Source organism: Sciurus vulgaris (genome assembly GCF_902686455.1).
Source record: "Sciurus vulgaris genome assembly, chromosome: 8".
Lineage (NCBI taxonomy): Eukaryota > Metazoa > Chordata > Mammalia > Rodentia > Sciuridae > Sciurus > Sciurus vulgaris.
Window position 1 is genome coordinate 25,225,419 of NC_136468.1, and position 22,432 is coordinate 25,247,850.

Genomic DNA, 22,432 nt, shown 5'->3' on the forward strand with positions numbered 1-22,432 from the left:
CTGAAGAAAGATGGGACCTTTCATACTAGAATATTATCCTTGTTTTCCAAACACCAGATGAGCCTATCTCTAAGACTAATTGGGACTGAAAAAATCATGCCATCATTTCCTTTTATCTTAGTGTGACTATTTACCATTTACATGTAGGTCTTCAAAGCTAAAAGATGTTGAACATGGAAAGCATTGACAGTGTAATAAGAGGCCAGTATGAGGTGTCTCGCTGGTCAGGTCATCAGTGAGAGGTTGGTTGTTCTCCGTACCAGGACATCAGATCAAAAGGATTGTATTTCTTAGCACAGTCTTGAAGTGATGAGACTTGAGAAATAGTGATTTTGAAAAATGTTCAGAAGTATAGTAGAATGATTGGAATTGTGGGACTAGAAGCAAGAAAAAAGAACCTAGAAAAAATAAAGGCAGTTCAAAAAATAAATAAGATTAGAAACCAGGAACCTAGTCAGAAGGACTGAGGCAGGAACCAAAAAATAGTGCTAGCATTCAAGTTTTTTGGTCCATTTTTGTGGGTTTACTCACCAAGGACTCTTTAAGTTCAACATTTGGCTGAAGCTCTTGATATCCATATTGTCACTGATAGGGCCAGGAATAGAAGTAGAACTGATTTAAGACACTGCGACCCATCCCTCATTTTGCTCTGTCTTACTACAGTTCTCCTATACTTGTATTTTGGTTTCAATACTCTTTTTCATGTACCACAAAAGATGCTAATGAGAAGCCAGGCCTGGTGGCACATGCCTGTAATCCCAGCAACTCAGGAGGCTGAGGCAGGAGTATCACAAGTTCAAGGCTAGCCTCAGCAACTTAGTGAGACTCTGTCTCAAAATAAAAAGAAATAAAGACTAGGGGTGTGATTCAGTGGTTAAGCACCTCTGGGTTCTATCCCTGGTTTAAAAAAAAAAAAAAAGTGAATGATGGAGTTAAACTTTTCCAGATTAAACCAAGATTTTGGGTTGAAAAGGGGAAAATTTTTAAAACATGTAGGATATTTGGACAGCAAAAGAATACTGAGTCTCTAGCATGTCAGGGTTTCCTGTTGTCATAGCCCTGGGTAATAGGACATCACACAGCAGCCTCACTTGAGTTATAATTTCATTACATTCTTAGGATGGAGAGAGACTACAGGAAAGTTTCTAGAATATTATGTTGGATCAAGTCCTGAATATTAGATCTAAATCAAGGTTCTTAACCCATTAAGTCCCACTTTCTATATAGGATTGAAAACTTGGAACTTAATGGGTTATGTTTCAGACCAACCTACAGTTGGTGGGGAAATAGGATGGAGGCACTCAAGGGCATGTCTTGGATTTTGTCATCAGCTCTGTTGGATCACTATAAGCAGTTCTCCCCTCTGGTATTTAACCATTATGAGATAGAATTGAATCCCAGCTATAGACTCTGGTCCCTGAGCTTTCAGAACAGGGAATAGCTCCACAGAAGGATGGACATGTTAGAAAGCGCTGCCTTTTTCTTTTTTCACTGCTTTAGCTTAATCTGAGATTTAGTTAGCAAAAACTTATGAAAATATGTCACAGAAAAATAAAGCTGGCATCAGTGAGTTTCTTGGTGACAGCTTTGGACAAAGGGAAACTTTTGAATAAAAGTCAGATGGATATTAGGCTCTTCATACTGTTTGGCATCCCAGTGGTTGCCTGAGGACCAAGTCCTACTCCCTCCTTCTCCCTTTCTACATACCTTAAACCTTTCCACCCCCTCTCCCCCCAATAGGAGGAGAGACTGAGCGGCCTGTTCAACAAGAAAATCCATGACTGATAGAGACTTAGTTGCTGGACTGGTCTTTGTAAACAGAATCTGCCTTTGGGAGAGAATGAAGAAAGCAGGGTATCTAACAGTGTAGCTCAAAGTTCGGGTGACCAGAGCCTTAGTGAACATGCTTACTGTTTTATTTTGGGGGGGGGGGGGGGGGGGGGGGGGCTAACTTTCTTGTATGTCAGGGACTTCAATAAAGTATTGATGTAGCAGCCTATTATTGAATATTCTTTTTTTCACCATACTTTCATAATAAGTGCTTTACCTATGTGAACAGATTTAATCCTCTGGACAGCATGAGGTAGATGATAGATGAGAAGACCGAGACAAAGATTAGTAACTTGCCCAAGGATACAGCAAAACCAAGATTGAACCCCAGGCAGTTTGTCTCCAAAGTCTGCTCTTCAAGGACCACCAAGTTTTTAGTTGTTCTCATTTATAATATCTGTTTTTACCTTGAGTTACAGAAAGATCTGAAGCAGAGTCAAGAGATAGTATGGAACACTCCTCACAGAGTTGGGTCCATCCTCAGTGTTCCTCAGTGTCATGGTTAATTCTCATAGATTATGTCTTTCTCCTCAGTCAAAAAACACCTACCTTTTCTCTTCTAGTGCTGAGGAATGTAAGCAAGTTTGCTGGGCCTTGCGAGACTTCACCAGGTTGTTTCGATAGCTCACACTCCTGCACTGTGCCTGTCACCCAGGTGAGTAGTATGAGCTTCCAGCTTTTCCTGAGCTGTCAGGGAGCTTGGGGATGGGGAGAGATTTAATGCCCATCTTGGGACCAGTCCTGTAGCTAGAGTTAGAAAAGGACTTATAGTTTAACTGTGCCACACAGCTGGTAAATGCAGGGCTCTCATTTTTTGGACCTTGGCAGCTAGATAATTGCCAGTGTATTGGGATGACATTTTTACCTCTATAACAGAGTTACTACTGCAGAATGTAGCAAAAAGATTCCTTCCCTCTTCCCCTTAAGACACTTCTAAGTGTCTTATAATGATGAATGTGTGTGGTAATGAATAAATACTTTTAATGTGGCCGCTTTGATGGAAACAGTGCTGGCCTGAAGTTGACTGTGATATGTGACACCACCCTCCTAAGACTGATAAGACTGACCTTCCAGATATAATGAGCTCGGGTCTTGTTCTTAATGCTTGTTTTTGTTTTTTTTTTTGTTTTTTGTTTTTTTTTTTAATTGCTGAAATGCCATGCCTTGACCAGCAGGTGATATAGGAAAGAAGTAGCATCTTTGGTGGGCTCCTTGTTTTTCTCCCTGTGCTTCCTGTCTAAAGATTACAAAGCAAAGAAAGAAGCTTAGCTGAGGAAAGAAAGAACTTGGTAGTAGAATTTGGGTGCTAATTTCTTGACTGAGAGAAGAAAGGCAGTTCTCCTCTCAGTCCCCACCCTTTAGCTTTTTTTTTCTTTTCTTTTTCTTTTGGGGATTGAACGCAGAGGTGCTTAACCACTGAACTGCATCCCAGCCCTTTTTAAATTTTATTTTAAGACAGAGTCTTAAGTAAGTTGCTTAGGACCTCGCTAAATTGCTGAGGCTTGTACTCGTAATCCTTCTGCCTCATCCTCTCAAGTTGCTCGTATTATAGGGGTACGCCACCACAATGAGCACCCTTTGACATATTAAGGAGAATTTACTGTCCCAGAATGAATCTACATCTGTGGCACTGACCTGTAATTTCTGTGATAAATACATTAATAGGTCAAAGTGCCATTCAGCAGTGACTTGACACACTGATATTTATTCTAAACTTGGATTTTTTAGTGAGTAGGAATATCATCTGGGATCATCAGGTTTTACATGTGTCTGTGATAACACTGATGCACTTCCAGGTGTTCATGGGCAAATATAGATGTTCATAGCTGCATTCATTGAGCACTTCCTAGGTATCTCATATTACTCTTCATTCTTTATATGTATTAAATAAGAAATCCTCATTCAACCCCCTAGGTTAGTTACTATTATTCTTTTTTCATTTGAGGATCTGAAGTTCAGAGATGTTTAACAGTTTGCCTTTAATCAGTTGTTTAATCAGTTAGTAACTGGGGGAGCCAGAATTCAAGTGTAGACATTTTGGTGTTCAGAGTCCTCACTTTCAGTCATTTCATTTAATGCTTCCATAGAGTCTAAATCAGAGGTAGACAAAGCTACCTTTCAAAATAAATCTTACATGAAACCTCAATATTTAAAAGTGGAAGTTTTCTGGTTCATTTGAAATGGAAGGCCTGGGCCTTCTGGCTCACTCCTGACCCCCAACACATCCCTCATTTCCACAGTTCAGTCAGCATTGGAGATGTACTTAGGCAGCATTTCCTTAAAGTAAGTCACTCCCTTTAGATCATGGGTTTTAAAAAATTCAACTTTTTATTGTTGTTGCTGGTTTTTTCCTTAACAGTTCTCATGACAGAATCCAGAATGTGGTGCATGAGCAAGTATAGAAACCCTGCCTTGAGGTTTATTTTATAAAATGCTCACGATCTTCTTAAGCAAAGTTATTGACTATCTTCTCTCTTTTTGTCAGGAATGTCTTTTTTAATTAGAAGACAAGAAGAAAACAAAACCCAGACTGTGTCCCACAATCAGAAACCTTCGATGCGGCAGAGGGGCCTTCACTGCCCCCAGGGCATCCACCCAGACAGGGAGAGACTCCGGCCTTCCCAGGCGTCCTGAGGAGTTCCTGTTTGGGGGTGTGAGGGAAAATCAGCGCGGTTTAAAAAAGATGGCTGCAGCCTGTCCGGCGTGGTGGGAGGGGAGCTGGTTTCCTGGTGAACTTGTTTCTAAAAGGAAAAACAATTTTGAGGAAATAAAAAAGGAAAAAAAGAAAAACTAAACTGAAACCAGAACTGAAACATTCGCCTGGTAGCAAATGATATACACTAAGTGCAGTACACACAGAAAACAAAAGTGAGAACATGATGTGAAACAAAAGTATTCACTTAGGGAAAATGTGGGAATTCAAATGAATTTTAAATATTTACAGTTGGAAGTAAAGGGTCAGGGTCATCTCTGAGAGTTTTCTATTGTTTTATCTTCTTTTCCTCTCCTACTCCCCCCACCCTTTACCACAGTGAATAGAAATATCCCTCCCTGCAACTATTTCTTCCTGCCATGAGCTGTTATGACAAGAAGCCTATTCTGCTATAGGTCATGGTCATGTTGGTGATACTCAGGACCAGCCAGGGTCAAAATTCATATTTGTGTATAACTCAACTCTGACCCTATTCAGTCTCTAAATCCACTACCAATCCCTATGAGGTTGTTTTCAGCCTTGGGGAGAAGAGCCACATTGAGGTGGGTGGGGTAGGATATAAATGTGTATTTTTTTTTCCTTTCTTTTTCCCTTAGCGAACTATTTACCCACAGATGTGAGGAAAAAATGAGGGTGAGAGTATGGAGCAAGTGTTTACAGGGCTACTTGTATTTTACTAAAAAGTGTGGAAACTAATTGACTTTGTGGGGGTAAGGGCCAAAGTGGGGAGCCCAAAACAGATCTTAATGTTTCAAAGGAGTGCAGCCCTGCATAGTCATTAGATTTGAGGGCACTGTTCTGTCTGGTGTTGTAGCCATCTCAAGAACAAATCAACAGCAACAAAACAAACAAAAAATTTAAAAAAAAAAAAAAAAAAAACAGAAAAAAAAGACAATAAATTTTTAAAATGTAATCGGTGTTTCTTTGTTTTTACTTCCATTCACTACCTCCCAGTTCTGAAATGTTTTGGCCAGAGCAGCTAAGTAAGCAACTTTGGTTGGTACTCATAGACAGCTGGGGTGGAGTTGGAAGGTCTGGCCCTTGCCCCATACCAGAGACTCTTCAGTGAAGTCTCTCTTTCTGCAGCCTTTATTCTTGTAGTTTATCCTAAATCTCCCATTCCACCCCTTTCATGTCACCCAGTGGCAAAGAGTAGTCCCCTCCTTCATTTTGTACTAGAAGCAAGCTTTCCTTACTCCACCATAGCCCCCTAAGTAGGTTGTTTTTAACTACAGAGTTGCTGGTCCTTTAGATAGATAGATGATATTTTTGTTTATAATGATATGGCTTTATATATATATGCTTTATTGAAGTATAATCGACAATAAACCACACCTTTTTGGCAGGGAACTACTGTGGATTGAACACAGGGACACTTTGCACCAAGCTACATTTCCAACCTTTTTTTTTGGAGACAGGGTCTCACTGAGTTGCTGAAGCTGGCCTTGAACTTGTGATCCTCGTGCCTTAATATCCCGAGTCCCTGGGGTTATAGGTGTGTGCTGCTTGCTGTGCCTGGCCAAACTGCATATATTTAATGTATACAGTTTCATAAAGCTTTGCCATGATAGACCTATGAAACCATTGCCACAGTCAAGATAGTGAACATACCGGGCCAGGCATGGTGGTATATACCTATAATCCCAGTGACTCAGTAGGTTAAGACAAGAGGATCACAAGTTCCAGGCCAGCCTAGGCAACCTAGCAAGAGCCTGTCTCAAAATTAAAAAATATAAAGGGCTAGGAATGTAGCTCAGTAATAGAGTGCCTGGGTTCCATCCAGTACCCCACCCAAAATAGTTAACATATTCTTTACCCTCCAGATATCCCTTGAGTCCTGAGGAGATCTCTTCCTGCTACCTCCCACCCCAGCCCCCATCCTCAAGTAACCAGCAATCTGCCTTCTGCTACTGTAAAAGTTAGTTTATGTTTTCTTGAGTTTTATATATGTGGGATAAAACAGTACGTTACGGTAATTAGACTTTGGGCTAATATCCCTCACTACTGAACTGTCTGTAATTGGATAACATCTGGCAGTGTTTTGGAACTGAAATTTCTCTGCATTTTCCTTAACCTTGTCACTTTTAACTTTTTCACTCCCAGGCTTGACTCCTCAAGCTGCAGAGTGATATTTGGAATCAGTGAAACAGGCCTTCCTGCATAACTTGAATCTGGTATTTAGGGTCTTACTCTTACTTAAAGAGATGTTATTAAAAGGGTCTTACTTAAAGAGATGTTATTAAAAGGAGAGCAAAAAACTTAAACGTGAAAGAGTGGAGTGAGGTTGTCAGATCCTGGGGATCAGCACAGTTCCCTAGGCATCCCTATCATGTTCTGGTTAAACAATAAAACCTTTTAGACTAGTCCAACTGTATGTGCCTGAACAACCAGTTGACTTTGCTCTGTTTAAGGAATTTGGCTTTTTTCACAGAATTTGCATGTTGAATTAGAAAATGTGGAATGCTTAATTCAGCCCTCCCTAGCCACTGAAGAATAGCACGTGGAATGCATATTCTAGTTAATGTCAAGAATGTCTTCTTTACAGCTGTGACTTTGAAAACTGAACCCTGTCGCCAATGGCTCAGGGCCTCACAGAATACTTCCTTATGAGCCTTACAGATTTAAAAGAATTACTCTAATGTAGTCATTACTTTGTGTTCCTACATGGCATTGTCTAGAGGAAATAGAATGACTTCTTCCATATGTGCAGGTACAGTTAGGTACATAATTTTAGTTATGATTATGTGAAACACATATCACCCACTGGGACTATTTCCAACAAGACTACTAAAAAACAGCTTGCAATTTTTATGTACACGTTCAAAGGGAATGGTTATAAAGATCAATAACAATGTAAGATACATAGACATAAGGCACTTGTGCTTTTGAATGACATCAACACCTCTTGATTTAATGTGCATGTCCACCTTGTGTAGCCCTGGTTTAAGTGAATCATTTTACTAGAATGAGAACCAAGGTCTGGAGCGTGCAACAAAGGGCCTGATTTGGGGGTTGGGGAGTAATTTTATCAGCAAATTGGAAAGTGTCTCCTTCCAAGAACAGATCTTTAGCAAAAATAGGAAAAACCATCAGTATCCTCTCTACAAAGACTGAAAAGGCTGTGTTCTTGATGTCAACGAAGAGCTGGTAAGAGGAATGAGTCTTGAATCAAAGGAATATTTAGTTGCATACTAGGATGAACTTGGTGGAGAAGGAGGTACTGGAAGAAGGAAGAGAGACTCCTATGTATTAGGGACATGATCATTCCCAGGACCATGAGCATCAGTGTTCTCTGGATTCCAGCCTAAAACACCAGCACTGGGCACAAGAGCACTCAGGCCACTAACAAGAGGAACCCAAGAAGGGAATGGCAACATGTATGGACCTCCCTTTACCTCTGGAGCTCATTGTGTCTGTCTCATCTTTTAGATTTATCCAAAACTGACTACAACAGAAATCAACAAGTGATGGGTTTTGTGTTCTCATTTTTGTTTCAGGAAATTGAAAAGTAAGTAGAAAGCCAAGGAAAATTATAAGTAGTACTGTACCACCAGTGGTCATACAGTACATGGAGTTCCTCCAAGCTTCCTTGATTCATCTCTCAGTCTCCCTGCTCTGTGAGACACCAAGGGCTTCAAACTTAAATGCCTTCAAGGACAAGAACTACATTGAACTGGGAGAACATTCTCTGACTAAAGCTTAGCCGATTACTGCCATTGGGGATTGCGAGGCAGTATTTCCATATTTGCCAGTTGTTTGAGAGAGGCTGGCTTAAAGCTTGACAACTAATTTCAGTGTCAAGAGGAAATAGAGGGTTGGGGTTGCAGCTCGGTGGTGCTTGCCTGAAGTATGAGGCACTGGGTTTGATTCTCAGCACTGCATATAAATAAAGATCTATCAACAACTAAAAAATTTTTTTTGAAAAAAAAAAAAGGAAATGGAATTGTACAGAACAGTGGGCAGTAAAGATGCTAACCTTTGTAAATGAGATCCTAGTTGGTAAAGTTTCTTAAGGGGGTATAGGTTAATAATTCTGAAAATACTGTATATATGACAGTGTAGAAAAGCAGGGGTTGGGGATGGAGTTCATAGTGGTGGAACTGCTTCAGCCAGGTGGCCAAAGTCAACAAGCAGCAGTGTAAATCATGTTAGTAGTATGTACTCTTTTGAGCCACATCCGCAGCCGTGTACTCTTGATGTGATAAGGCGAGAATGACACTTCACCTGTGATCTTCCTTACAAAAACTGAAGAACACATCAGATAAATTGACATTGAGGGACATTGTACAAAATACCTGACCAGTACTCAAAACCATTAATATCAAAAACAAGAAAAGTCAAACTGTCACAGACCAGAGGAGGTGAATATGAGATAACTAAACAAGGTATCTTGGATGGAATCCTGGAACAAAAAAGGATATTAAAGAAAAACTGAAGAAATCTGAATAAGGTTTGGAGCATAGTTAATAATATATATCCATATTGTTTCTCTAATTGTGATACATGGACCACAGTAACATAAGATGTTAACAGTTGGGAATACAGCATGGGGGACACAGGAACTCTACTATCTTAGTATCTTTTCCATAAATTTAAAACTATTCTAAGATTGTTCTGTTTTCTAATATTTATTTACTCATTTAATGGTACTGGAGATCAAACCCAGGGCCTCATGCATGCAAAACCCTTGCTATACCGCTGGGCTATATACCAAGTCCTGTTTTTTGTTTTTTTGTTTCTAATCTACACAGTTTAATCATGTGAAAATCTACCCATCCTTGCTTATAACGGGGAATGGCACATGTCAGGTTGGCAGAAATCCAGTTAACATTACACTTTGTTGGGGAGACAAGACAGTTCTGTATATTTATGGAGGTTTTATCACCATCTAGCAAAATTACATAAATATTTATCCTTGGCCCAGAAATCCCATTTGTAGGGATCTATCCCAAAGATAATTGGCAAAAATATGAAATACAAAAAGCCTATTTATTCACTGCACTATTTACAATAACTAATGTAGACACTCAAATGCCCACTAAGAAGTATTCAAAACAAAAACCTACATCCAGTTAAACCTCTTAGAATCCAGAGATTTGACCTAAGTAATAATTTTATGGGAAAAATAGGAAATGAAATATGTTAACAGAATAGATGCAATCAGGAATGTGCAGTTTCATCAAACTGGAAGAGAATAAAATTTCTCCAATTAAAATTTTAAACACTGGATATCTGATAAAAAATGAATTTGTGCAAGGGCTAGGGATATAACTGGTAGAGCATGTGCTCAGTATTCATGAGGCCCTGAGCTCTATTTCCAGCACCATAAAAAATTAATTTTTTCATATTAAATATGAAAACAGTTTTGTGGCCTTTTTTTTTTTTTTTTTTTTTAAAGAATGTCTTGGCTGGGGGTGTAGCTCAATGGTAAAGTGCTTGCCTAGCACACATGAGGCCCTGGATTTGATCCCCAGCACTGACAAAAAAAGAAAAGGGGAAAAAAATGTTCTCATCTTTTAAAGACACATGCTGAATATTTACACATGGAATGTTATTTCCAGGATTTCCTTCAAAACAGGTTTTAGAGTAGGGTATGATTAATTATAAAGTGATATTCATTGAAACAGTTACATGGGAATTTTACCATCCTTCCATTTTCACAAATGTTTAGAATTTTCCATGATAAGATAAAACAACAAATTGTTCAGGCCAGGAAACTATACTCATGAGCCATATTCAAACAATGAACACTAATTTACATGCATTATTTTAATATATTTAATAGCATGTGAATATATATGAGGATAACAGACCGTAACTGGTCCCAAATGTAGCTAGAATCCCAGGTCTCCCTTTTTCACCACTTCTTAAGGGAAAGTTGGTTGGGACAGGTGTTTAGACTGCACATACTTGTCTCAGCAGCTTCCTCCTGGAAAGCAAAGCTAGTCCAATGAGTCTTAGTGGAGGCCCAGCTGACTCACTGGAAAGCAGACCATCCCATGCCAGCATGGGCCAAAGGGCAGGTGCTGGGGGGAGAAAGTCAGCTGGCATCCAAAGAACAGCATGGAAGTCAGACACTAGAAAAAGTAAAACATCTCAGTCTGTTTTTAACATTTTTTAATCCAAAAATACATAAAACTCTATTTTCTACCCCAGGTTCTTAGACTCTGAAAAAGGGGGTAGCTGCCAACATAAAGGCTCATCATATCCATCTCAGGAGAAAGAAGAGGAAGCAACAATCAAACTAAGGAACCCCAAATCAGGCCCATGCCCAGCAGAGGCCTTGCTGAGGGACTTGACCCACATTACTTCTTGGCTCTTTTCCAAAAAAGTGGAGTAGGGCAATCATAACTAGGCCCCAAGTTTGGATGTGTCCCCTTCCTGCTGTCTCAGCTGCTGGCTGAGTTTCTTCAAAACCAAGCAGACCAGAACAAACTCAGAGGTAGGCCCAAGAAGATGGAGCCCTTAAAGCAGAGCTTTGCAGGGAGAACCTGGTGCTTAGGCCTTTCTTTGTACTTGACTCAAATTCAGGAGACCCAGAGGTAGCACCCTACAGCCAGCCAGGCCTTCTGGGGCTACCACATTGCCTCATCAGTCCACGCAGCCACACAGGAAGCCTGGGCCAGCCAGGATTTGCAGCCTTGTTACTGCATGCCGACTGGGTGCATGGGCCAGGGCCCTTGGTCAGCACCAAGGCCTGCCACAGGAGGGGCCTGGGCCACAGGCTGCAGCCGTTGCTGGGACTGCCAGATGTGATGGAGCTCCTTGAACTGCTCCACCATGTGGTCTTTGAGGTCTGGGTTTGAGATCTGTAGGCGAATGCTGTCAGCTGACCAAGAAAGCTCTCCAGAGAACATCTCCAGCAGCAACCGGGCTGCGACGGGCACCACCTGGGGAACGAAGAAGAGAGAAAACAGTGGCAGGGCTGCCAGATTCTGCTGGGCATGAGAGTGGTAGACTGCCTCCTCCAGCCCTAAGCCGTGATTATCTCTTGACAACCAAGTTCTTCCCAGAGAGCCCTGACTGCCACCCTGGGTCAAGGGCCCAGCCCTGTCTCTGCCAGTTCTCAAGCCAAGGCAGTGGGGTGGAGGGCACACCTGTACAGTAATGAGCTTCTTCTCTCGGGGTTTTCGATCAGGCCACTCTTCCCCAAAACAGAAGAAGATCTCAAAGGGTGGTGGGGCATTGGTCTGGCCCTTCTGGAACAGGATCAGCTCTGCATTGAGATCGAGACCCCTAGTCAGTCAGAGGCTAGAACCATGGCCTGGGGGAGAGGCAGCCAGGAGGACACAGTGTGGGGTCTCACCGTTGAGAAACTGCTCCAGGCTGAAGAGCTTGGTCTTGACCTCCCGCTGGATGGGGTTGGGGCTTGAACCATGGGCTGTGGCACAGGGCCCGCTCCAGAACACCTTGCACTGGCAGAGGCGGATGGCATACAGGTCCTGTCCCTGCAACTGGAGGATGAGCCCGCGGTCTAGGACATCGAGCAGCTGGTTGGTGTAGAAGCGTTGCTTGTCACTGGGGATGTCCTCAGGGCTGGGGAATCGCACTTGCTCCAGGCTCACGGGGCCAAAGAGTTCCACCTGCTCTTGGGTGGCCTCCAGTTGGCTGTAGAAGAGCCGGCAGCCTTGTGGGTTGCTGATGGTAAGGGCACAGGGTGGCCGCCCCCGGTACTGGAACTTGATCTCCAGGTCTGTCACTGTGGGGCAGAGGGGAAGGCCACCCCAGCCATGAGCCCCACACCTCCTGTTCTGCAGTCAAGTAACAAGCCCAACCTCTTCAGCTCTCTCACTTTCTCCCTCCCCCATTCCAGGGGGTCTGGCATACAATTCTTCTGTTCTCTTTCCCACCATCCTCCACCTTCCTTGCCAACTGTGCCACAACTTCCAGCACTTACTCACCCACCCCGCACACCCAGTACACCCAGGCTCCTTACAAGGCAGCATGTGGGGGCTGATCAGCAGGTCAGGCAAGAGTTGCTCTCCTGCAGGGGGCAGGTTGGCATCCAGGGGCCCAGGATCCAGGTTTGGCAGGACCCCAGGGAGAAGATGCCCAAAGCCAGCAGAGTCGCCATGGGGAGGTGCCAGGAAGTTGGGGACTGGAGCTGGGGGACCCAGCCCCACAGGTGGCTGGAGAGTTGGTGGCCACTTGACATCTTCTTTGGGTAAAGAATAGGGTGCCATGGTGGAGCCAGGCTGCACTGTTTCTAAGGAGAGTGGGATGGACAGAAGAGCCATTAAAGCCACCTCTAGAAACCACTTCCCAGACCCTCCAGCTCCCACTCCTGCCAACCCCCAGCCTCCTTTCAGTCCCCTCCCAAGTACTGATGATACGTGTCGCTTCTCCTTACACTAGACCCCCAATCATACCACCTCCCAGGCCCACCTGTGATGCTCAGGCCTGGTAACATCTTCTGGAGCTAAAGGGAAGACATGGGCAAAATGGGGGCAGAGAGAAAGGAAAACAGGTTATTAGATTGTTCTGATGCTGAGAAAATAAGGCTGGAGAGGAACAAGGCCGTCCCCTCCTCTCTTCAGCTCAGTTAAGGCCAGACCCCTACCTCAAGAGAGTTCAACCTTCGTGAGGGTCAACTAGTCAATGCGACATGCTGTGTAACAACAAAGCCCAGAAAGGGACAAAGTAGGCACTCTGTTCCTATCCTTCAGATCCCCAAGAGGATAGAGAAGAGCTGCAGAGGGCCGTGGGCTCCAGAGGAAGGGACCACCCAACCCTGAAGCAGGGCAGGGCAGCAGAGCCTGTCTCATCCGTCTGTGGTCAGTGCAGGCAGCTGGATGCAGCCCCTCCCCACTACCCTGCCCCCACACACCTCTTCTTCCTCCTCTTCTTCTGTACACACATTATAATCCTCAGGGGGCTGGGACTCTGCACAGCAAGGGAGAGAAAAAGACAGGAGGGAAGTCAGTGGCAGTGCAGGAGTTGGGCCATCCAGGCTCCATTTGGGCAGCCTGAGAGGTTTCCTGAAAGTCCTGCTAAGCCCTCTGCCCTCCCCAAAGTTATCCAAACACCAGGTGAGGTGACCTGGTAGGGACCTCCTCCCCTGATGCCAAGAGCCCAGAACAAGGGCAGTGGTGAGGAAGAAGCATCCGGGGCCCTGACTCCATTCCAAGCTTGCAAAGCCCCGCAGCATGTCCTGGAAGGGCCCTGGGCCTTCGTACGCTCAAGAGGTCACTGCGCAGCCTCCCAGGTGGTCCATACAGGACCAGGCATGGTACCTGTCGGAGCAGAGCCATTGGAGCAGACCTCGTAGATCTTGTAGGGCTGAGGCGGCATGTCCCGGGGCCCATCATAGATGAGGCGGAAGTCACGGCTCTTGTTAAGGGCACAGCGCAGGTTGGCCTTCCACTTGGCTGGATCAGCCTCGTCCACCCCCTCAGTATACTTCCCCGTCTCCTTGGCCCAGGCCTGGGATAGGAAGAGAGGACAGCTGACTACAGAGAACCTCACCCCTCGAAGCCCCAGCTGTCCTTTTCTCGCCCCTGCTGTCCTATAGGAGTCATTGCTGAGACCTGCAGCCACAGGCTGAGCCTTGCTGAACAGAGGGTCTCATCTGCAAAAGGCGGATATGCAAAAGTCCTTCTCCAGCTCTTGGGGTTCCAACAAGCTCAACGAATCCCACAAGCTTTAAGAGGCATCCATGAGTCACTGCTCCTGGCAGGGCAAACAGGTACAGTCTCTACAGAGGACAAAGTTGCATGGTGGATATGGGCACATAACCTAGAGCCAGGCTGGCATTGAAACCAGAATGTGCCACCTGCCAGCTGCATGCCAGGCCATGTCACTCTGCCTCTTTGCTTCACCCTCCTTCTCACAATACCTACTCACGGGATGTCAGTGAAGGCTCCAGAGGTCAGTGCCCATAAAGTACTCAAAACCGTGCCTTGTATAGAATGGGAAGGGTGCGCTTCAGCTATTGGTATGCTGCTGCTGCTGAGGATGCTGCTGCTGCTGAGGATGCTGCTGCTGCTGAGGATGCTGCTGAGGAGGCTTGCTAAGGTCTATCACTGAACTACACCCCCAGCAGCCATTATTACTTCAGATGGCAATTTGGTGACATCAGGATTACAAATATTTCTACTCTAACCCAGCAACTGGGCTTCTACAGAATTATATAGACTAGATAGGCACAGGTGCATGCCTGTAATCCCAGGGGCTCAGGAGACTGAGACAGGAGGATCACAAGTTCAAAACCAGCCTCAGCAACTTAGCAAGGCTCTGTGCAATTTAACAAGACCCTGTCTCAAGAATAAATAAATAAATAAAAAGGGCTGAGGATGCAGCTCGGTGGCTAAGTGCCCCTGGGTTCAATCCCAGGTACAAAAAAAAAAAAAAAAAAAAAAAGAAAAAGAATTATAAAGACTATAAGAGATAAGAGGCATCCACACAAAATTTTATACATACAGCTTAGTCACTGTAGCACTATTTGTAAAAGCAAATGATCCATAATATACAATGTTCATAGCATAGCAAGGGACTGATTAATTATGAACAGCTCATAGAACTGAATATACAGGAGAAGAAAGAAGGGACCTTTTTATACACTAACTTGATCTTAAAGAAATATGAAGTGCAAACAGTATGAATACCTCTGGCATTTTTATGAAAATTTGGGGAAGGATAGGTGGTTTTTTGGCTTGTATATGCATAGAAATCTCTCAGGAAAGAAGAATCTGAGGCTGAAGCAGGAGGATCACAAGTTCAAAACCAGCCTCAGCATCTTAGCAGGTCCTAAGCAACTTATCGAGACCCAGTCTCTAAGTAAAATACAAAAAAAGGGCTGGGGATGTGGCTCAGCGGTTCAGCGCCCCTGGGTTCAATTCCTGGTGCGAAAAAACCAAACTAAACAAATCAACAATAGCAACAACAAAAAAACCCAAACAAGCAAACCGAAGAATCGATGACACTACGTTCTCTAGGGAGGTGAGTGGATAGCTGGGGATAGGGCTGCAAGGGAGACTTTGCTGTAAACCATTTTACACCATTTTCATTTTCTTGAATTATGTGAAAAATAAGAAATGGATTTGAAAAAGAACTCTGAAAAGATAAGATTTTGTGCAAATACTAAGAAACATGTACTCAAAGTTTTAAAAATAAGCATTCTCTTTGGCCCAGCTATTTTTAGCTCCAGGAACTATCCCCAGAGAAACCATTTAAAGGGTAGGACTTAAGAGAGTCTAAGTGACAATGTGGTTTTCAACACTGGAACACTCACGAAAAGCAGCCTGCAGAGTTCAAAAATTGGGGTTGTGTGCTAAATCCTTCCAGAGGAATATTCAATAGTCACTACAAGTGATGTGGGTATATTTTGGAAAGGAAAACTGGCTCTGATGTTGGGTGAAAATGGTCCAGGTACTGGGCGCTCTGACCCATGCCTATGATACCAGCTACTCCAGGGGCTGAATGAACATTGCAAGTCAAGGTCAGCCTTGGCAAAGGCCAAATCCTGTCTCAAAACAGAATTCTTTTGGGGGGATAGAGCTCAGTGGTAGAACACTTGCCTAGCACACCTGAAGCCTCGGTTAAATTCCCAATACCACCAAAGTAAAATAAAATAAAAAGAAAGAAAAAAAGATATGTAAGTGATAACACAATGTATGACTTGATTCTAATCTTGCATTCCAATACACACATAAAACTGAAAATATCAGCAATTATATTTTCTATTATAAAACTATGATAAAGGGGACTTCCTAGCATTAGGATTATGGCGGAATGGGAAACTTCCTTTATTCTATTTATTACCGAATGTGTGCTCCTGGGTAATGGGTATGAGGCAAGAACCAGGGGTAGGTAGAAGTCACTAGAGGATCTCCCAAGGACTTTTAGTTCCAATCTTGCTCTGGGGTGCAGGTTAAAAAAGGTAACCCTATGGCTATGTTCCCATGTGATCTCCTCTTTTTTTCTTGTGGTACTGGGGATTGGACCCAGGAGCACCCTCACACTGAGCTTCATCCCCAGCTCTTTTATATTTTTTATTTTGAGACAGGGTCTCCCTAGTTGCCCAGGCTGACCTCAGACTTGGGATTCTTCTGCCTCAGCCTCCCAAGTTGCTAGGATTACAGGCATGTGTCATTATGCCAGCTCCTGTGTCCTCTTAGTCTAGGCCTGATGTCAACTTGGCAAGGCAGCTGGGAGACTAGCCAGCCGTGTGTGTGTGTGTGTGTGTGTGTGTGTGTGTGTGTGTGTGTGTGCCCCTTTCCTAGGGGTTGTGGTGGCTTTGGAGGTCCAGGCAGCATCCTGTCCAACCCTTACCTTGAAGATGGTGTTGTCTCCGTCCTGGCTAGGGCCATGCCTTGTGGCATGGCGCCAGGGGATGTAGAAGAATTTCCTTTCCCCGTTGACCCATTGAAGCCCTGGGTACTGGCAACTGTTCACCTGGGCCACCAGCCAGGGCTTCAGCCTCACCCGGCGGGGCGGTGGGGGAGCCCCAGGGGCCGGCTGGTTCATGGCAAAGGGGTCTGCAGGAGAAAGCAAGGGGAGCTCAGCAGATCAGCAGCTGGACACTCCCTGCCCCAGGTGTGGGAAGCCTGGAGGAATAGTCTCTCCAGTCCATCTAGGTGTGTAAGGCCAATTCTCCTTTCCAACCCTCAGCTTTCTTGTCACAGGGTCACTGAGTCTGTGCTTTGTGTCGGGAGGGAAGGGAAGGAAGTGATTTCCATGCTAGGGGATGCTGTGGGCACCCTCACCAGACACTCTGTACCCAGCCGGGGCTTCCCTTCTCCAACTGCTAAGGGTACCTAGCTGCCCCTTGGCCGTCAGCCCACAGGTTAGGCCACCCCTCATTCCACAGTCAACAGCTGTCTGACACCTGGGGCAAAGCCTGGCTCCCTTGCTTCCAGGTGGGCCAACAGGTGTGAGTGCTCCCATAAGATCTAGCTGTTTCCACCATGACTGACCCATTCCACCCTGCCCAGCTGCTCCCCCTCCCTGTTCTCACCCTCTTTCCTCTAGGAAGCCCCTCAACCAATCCTCTAAACAAGAGTTCTGTCCCAGGTTTCTAGGAAATCTGGCCTTAGACAAAAGTAGAACATATGAATGGAAGAAAGATTTCCACACCTAGTTCTTAGAACATCTGTTCTCCCTTGGCTTTCCTCAGGGATGAAGGATCCCCTCACCCTGGTCTCTTCAGAGAAATCCCATCAACCTGCTCTATCTACCTCCAGAAAGGATGGTGGCCACAAAGCTTCCATCTTCCCCTCGAAAGTCATCCATTGCTGCTTCCTGCCCCTTCTTCCACTGGACACACATTTGTTCAGTATTTAGGAAGTCCCTTGGGTGTGCAGGCTTGTGCTGCACACAGATACAGGAAGTACAAAGTCAAGATCTCACAGTTCCCCACGGGGAGTGAATCTCTACCTGGGTCCCATCTTTGCCTCACTGGAGTCATGTCAGCAGGACACATGAGGCCCTACACCCTCCCCTCCACCTGCCCATACCTCTCCAAACCCAGAACCTGAAACTCTTCACAGTCTGGAGCCTCTTCCTGCCCCTCGCCACTCCTGGGCAGTTTTTTTCCTTCCCTGGCCCCCATTCCCTAACTCTGTAACCCTAGGGTCAGAAACCAAAAGGATAGAACCATCATATCAATGGGTCCTCAGAGGGGAACGCCGCTCAGCAAGTAAGAAATGAAGGGCTGAACTGGACCCTTTGGCATTCCAGGCTGCTTGGGCCTTGTGGTACAGAGCCTCAGTTTCCCCTGAAGTTCTCATCTGAGCACTGTTTTGGGTTGCAGCAGCTGCATGCTGTCTTGAGGCTGCCAGAGTGTCTTTCTGCAGGCTTCAGGGCAGTACCCAGCTCAGCTAGGAGGGACCCATGCAGAGTTAGGACAGACCAGGATAGGGAGGATAGGAAGGCTCCCAGCCCTTCCCCTAAGGCCTCAGAAGACTGTGGCTCAGTTCCTCTTTCTATATCAGCCTCCACCCAGCCCCAAGGGAAATGAAAGTGGTCTGATGGGACATCTCAGACACCTGACTCACTCTGCCCTGAGGGAGGGAGGGGATGCAGAGAAAACTTATAAGTGGGTCCCCAAGACCAAATTTCCAACCACCCCTCCCTAGCCTTTTCCCCACCTCCCAAGCCAGGAGACGATCACAGCATATTTGGTGTGATCCTCAGTGCAGGGTAGCTTCACTCGCCCCTGTTTTTATTGGTAGCCCCAGAGGCCCTGGTCCTAGAATGGAGGGGTAACTGTGACCAACAGCAGGCAATTCTGCTCTGATGCCAAGTTCGTGGGCAAGTTACCCTGTTGACCCCCACATGCATGGTCAGGTCTGCAGCTGGTCAGGAATGGTTTCGCTGGAAGACCAGAAAGACCACCTTTGCCCTCTGTTGCTGGGGCCAAGGAGCAGCCAGGGGTGAGTCCTGCCATCCGGCTCAACCCAACACTAATTCAGAGCAAGGTTTTGAAAGTATTAGTCTGGCCTCAGTGTCAGAAAGCTGCAGTCCCTTAAAGTGGTCTAGGCACAGGGTATGGAGAAAGGGCTTCCACAATAAGCTCCACCATAGCTAAGAAGGTCTGTCCATCAGAACTCAAGAGGTTCTGACAGCTGTCAGGTCCATGAGGTCCTTTTCCCTGAACTGGATCAGGCTCAGCATACATCTCCCCAGAAGTTTCCCCCTGCCCCACAGTGGGCTGAGATCTGATTCAGATCTTCCAATGCCTGTGAGCTCCGATTTCCAGTGTCTGAATACATCTGCCTTGTGGTGGGTCTGAAGGCTTGAGGTGAAATTTATGCAGCCCCCAGACCTATGTTTATGGATTTGAGCCTTGGAAAGGAGGGTAAACCAGAAAGTTCCTCCAATGTCTTCCAAGGAAATGTCCAAAGGGGTGTGGCTGCTGAAGTCCTGAGGAAGCCCCCAGAAGTAGGCAGCCCTGAAGACTCTGCTGGGGTGGAGAGACCCCACAGCCCACCCCAGGGCCCTGCTGAAGACCCAAGAGAGGCCACTTGAGCAGGGGGGTACACGCAGGCACCAGGGAGTTGCAGGGGAGGAAGCCAGCAGTCCTGGTTGTAGTAGTTGGCAGAACAGCTGGTCCCCCTGCTGCCTCCTGAGGTTGTCTGGTTCACATGCCTCCTTGCAAACTCCACACTCAACTCAGGGAGAAGGCAAAGGTTCCCTCAGCAGGGGGAACCCAGGAAGTCCGCTCTCTCCAGGTGAGCCCACACACCCTGGACCCGGCCCCCCTTCAAGTGCAAATAGGCTGAGACTCCGGGGCAGCAGGTGCGGCAGGAAGGGTTGGGGGAAGGCCAGGGTTCCAGGGGAAACCCCAATTTAAGGTCTTTGGGTTAGAAGGGGTGATTTCCCACCGATTCCCCAGTCACTAGCCGGGATCCTCCGGCTCCCAGAGCCCCAGGCCTGAGAGCTAAGGGGCGGGGACTGAGACTCTGCCTCTGCCCCAAGGCTCTCCCCTGCCGACCTCCAGCGTCCTTCGTCCGCCAAGACCACCTCCTTCCTGGTCTTGCTCACTTATGACCGCTCTGGAGTTCCAGCCAGGCCTGGCTCTCGCGACTTCCCCCGCAGACTGGGTGCAGGGCAGACCAGCTGCGCCCCCGGGGCAGCCCACAGCGCCGCTGTACACCAAAGTACCCGCTGTACCTCCTCCAGCCGGTGGTGCCCCCGCTCTTTCCACGCCCTGCGGTGCCAGGAAAGTCCCCTAGTCCCACCCCCCACTCCTGAGTACCCGCTCCGGCCCCTCCCGGAGATCAGGAGACTACCGCGGGGTTGGGGGGCCGGCTCAGGTCCTCGCCATCTCCTCCCCGTACCCCGGTCACACTTGTCTCACTTTCCCTCCACTTTTAGACTCGTTTCTTTCTTAAGTTCGGGACATGTCATAAAGAACTGCCCCGCTGCTAGAGGGGGTCAGAGTCTACTTTCTGAGCCTCAAGTCAAAGGACTGATGACAACTCCATCTGACACCATCTTCTCCCAAACTCTATACCGACAAATGCCTGTCATTGGTTTTAAGAGCCTGGGTGGGTGACTTTTTACCCGAAAGGGCGAGTGATGGCCGAGGAAGAGGGATGAGGAGCGCGCCGGAAGGGTTCATGGGGTGGGGCTTGGGGTCGGGGTGCCGCTCCACGGTGGCCCCTGTTACACTCCTGCCAGGCGCCAGGGTGCTCCCACTCCTTGGCAATGGCGAAACGAAGCGAGAGACGCCACAGAGCTGGCGCCCTCGAAAGCGGTGCCTACTTCTCCGCTCAAGCCTTGGGGCTCTCCCCGGGACAATGGCAGCCAGTGCCCAACACCCAAGCTGATCCAGACGTGGGAGGCACCTTGGAGGCCGACCGGGCGCGCCCTGCAGTAGGTGCCCACCCGAGCTCCGGCACCAGGAGGAGCTGGACGCGAACCTCACCCGCCCTCCCGGCAGGTGTCCCGGAGGTGCCAGCCATAGTTGAAGCCGGGGAAGTGGATTGGCAGCGACACGGTACCGCTCTCACTGCGCTCAGGGTGCGCGGGGCGGCGGCGCGTAGAGAGAGCGCTGCGGCCGAGACCTACCTGCCTGCGGTGAGCCGGCTCGGCTGTGCCCACGAGCACCGGCCGGGCGGCGGGGCCCAGCTGCGCGCTTCTGGAGCTGCGCCTCCCGCGGGTGGATGAGCCAGCCTGGCACTTCCGCATCGCGCCGCCCCCGCCCCTGGGCCGCCGCTGCAGAGCCTCGGTGAGCGGGCAGCGCCCCGCCCCCCGGAACCACCCCGAGCCCCCGCACTGACCCGGCGACCGCGGACCTGCGCCGAGCACCCGGCCAGGCCCAGCGCCGTGGGGGAAACTCCAGGCAGCGCGGTTCCCTGGATCAGCCACTGGGCTCCTTCAGGAATCTGGAACCGCAAGACAGTCAACCGACAGTCCCCGCACCTGCCGCAATGCTCGGGGACACAGGGCTTACCCGGCCCGCGCCCTCCAGGAGCCGGAGATCGGCTGCACACAGGTTGTCACTGGCGCCACATACCAGGGCGCCTGAGGCCGCAGATAGCCTCCCCAATGCCCGATGGCGCCCCTTGGTAGCGTGGCCCTAGCCCTGGACCCCGACCCCCAGGCTTGCAGGGGAGGATCCCTGGGCCATTCTCCGTTTCTCATCTTCAACCTACACCTCCCTCGCCCCAGCTCCTCTCTCTCCTGCTTTGGTCCTCCTAGTGTCAGTGCCACCAGCTCCAGACCCGCCTCTTCTTTCACTGCTACCTTTACCATTGGTTTGCCATTCTGAACGTTGTTTTGGTTCCATAAATGGGCCTCGCTGCCAGCCTCAACTTTCACATATTCTGTTCCTTCTGGAACATTCCTCGCTTGCTAAATCCCATTCTTCTTCAGATTTCCTGTCAGCATCTCCTTCCTTAGGAATTCCGCCTGATTTCCCCTCCTAGGCCGGGTTCCAGAACTTGGAAGGTCCTCCTCTGTCTGCTGGTGATTTTAATGTCTGATATCCACTCTAATCAGGGGTCACTCCTGTCTTTTCATTGTTGTTTTCTATAGTAGTTTTTATTTTTACTTTGATTAATTTTTGTACTTGGGATATGCATGCTAGGAAAGAGCTTTACCACTGATGAATACTTTCTCAACCCTGTAGTAATTTTAAACTTTTTTTTTTTTTTTTTTCTTAAAGTCTTGCTGTGTTGCCCAGGTTGGGTCCAGCTGGGCTCAAGAGATCCTCTACAGTCTCCCAAATAGCTAGGATTACAGGTAACACCACCACTCCCAGCTTAAAACTATTTTTAATGAAGGCAAGTTCAAAGTAAATTGTTTAATTTTTAGATAACAAATAAAATATGAAAGTTCTAGATAATACTTTTTGCCCTTTAAAATTTAGAGCCTTGTATTTGTAACAAATGAAGTAGTATAGCTGGAGAACTTTGACCTCCCCTCTCTGCTGGCTCTTGAGGA

At 47.0% G+C, this 22,432-nt stretch overlaps 2 protein-coding genes across 6 annotated transcripts in view; one reads left to right on the top strand and one right to left on the bottom strand.

Moving 5' to 3' along the window:
• TNPO3 (transportin 3) overlaps nt 1-5,442 on the top strand; it is a 78,885-nt gene extending 73,443 nt beyond the window's left edge. The window contains exons 22-23 of the mRNA XM_079149820.1: nt 2,394-2,485; nt 4,316-5,442. Of these exons, the coding sequence (XP_079005946.1) occupies nt 2,394-2,454 (61 nt within the window). The 3' untranslated portion in view covers nt 2,455-2,485; nt 4,316-5,442. The remainder of the gene's footprint in view (nt 1-2,393; nt 2,486-4,315) is intronic.
• Nucleotides 5,443-10,643: 5,201 nt separating this feature from the next.
• On the bottom strand, nt 10,644-21,869 carry IRF5 (interferon regulatory factor 5). 5 transcript variants are annotated; one of them, XM_079149800.1, is made up of 9 exons: nt 21,734-21,869; nt 16,814-17,019; nt 13,777-13,966; nt 13,371-13,426; nt 12,929-12,962; nt 12,480-12,749; nt 11,850-12,242; nt 11,641-11,759; nt 10,644-11,433 (listed from the first exon to the last, which is right to left on the bottom strand). In XM_079149800.1, the coding sequence occupies exons 1-9, from the start codon at nt 21,774-21,776 to the stop codon at nt 11,188-11,190; spliced, it is 1,557 nt and encodes a 518-aa protein (XP_079005926.1). In that variant the 5' UTR covers nt 21,777-21,869; the 3' UTR covers nt 10,644-11,187. The 5 variants fall into 5 exon arrangements, with proteins under 5 accessions (XP_079005926.1, XP_079005927.1, XP_079005928.1 ...); XM_079149801.1 differs by lacking the exon at nt 21,734-21,869 and adding an exon at nt 21,441-21,659; XM_079149802.1 differs by lacking the exon at nt 21,734-21,869 and adding an exon at nt 21,268-21,400.
• Between the last annotated feature and the right edge of the window lie 563 nt (nt 21,870-22,432).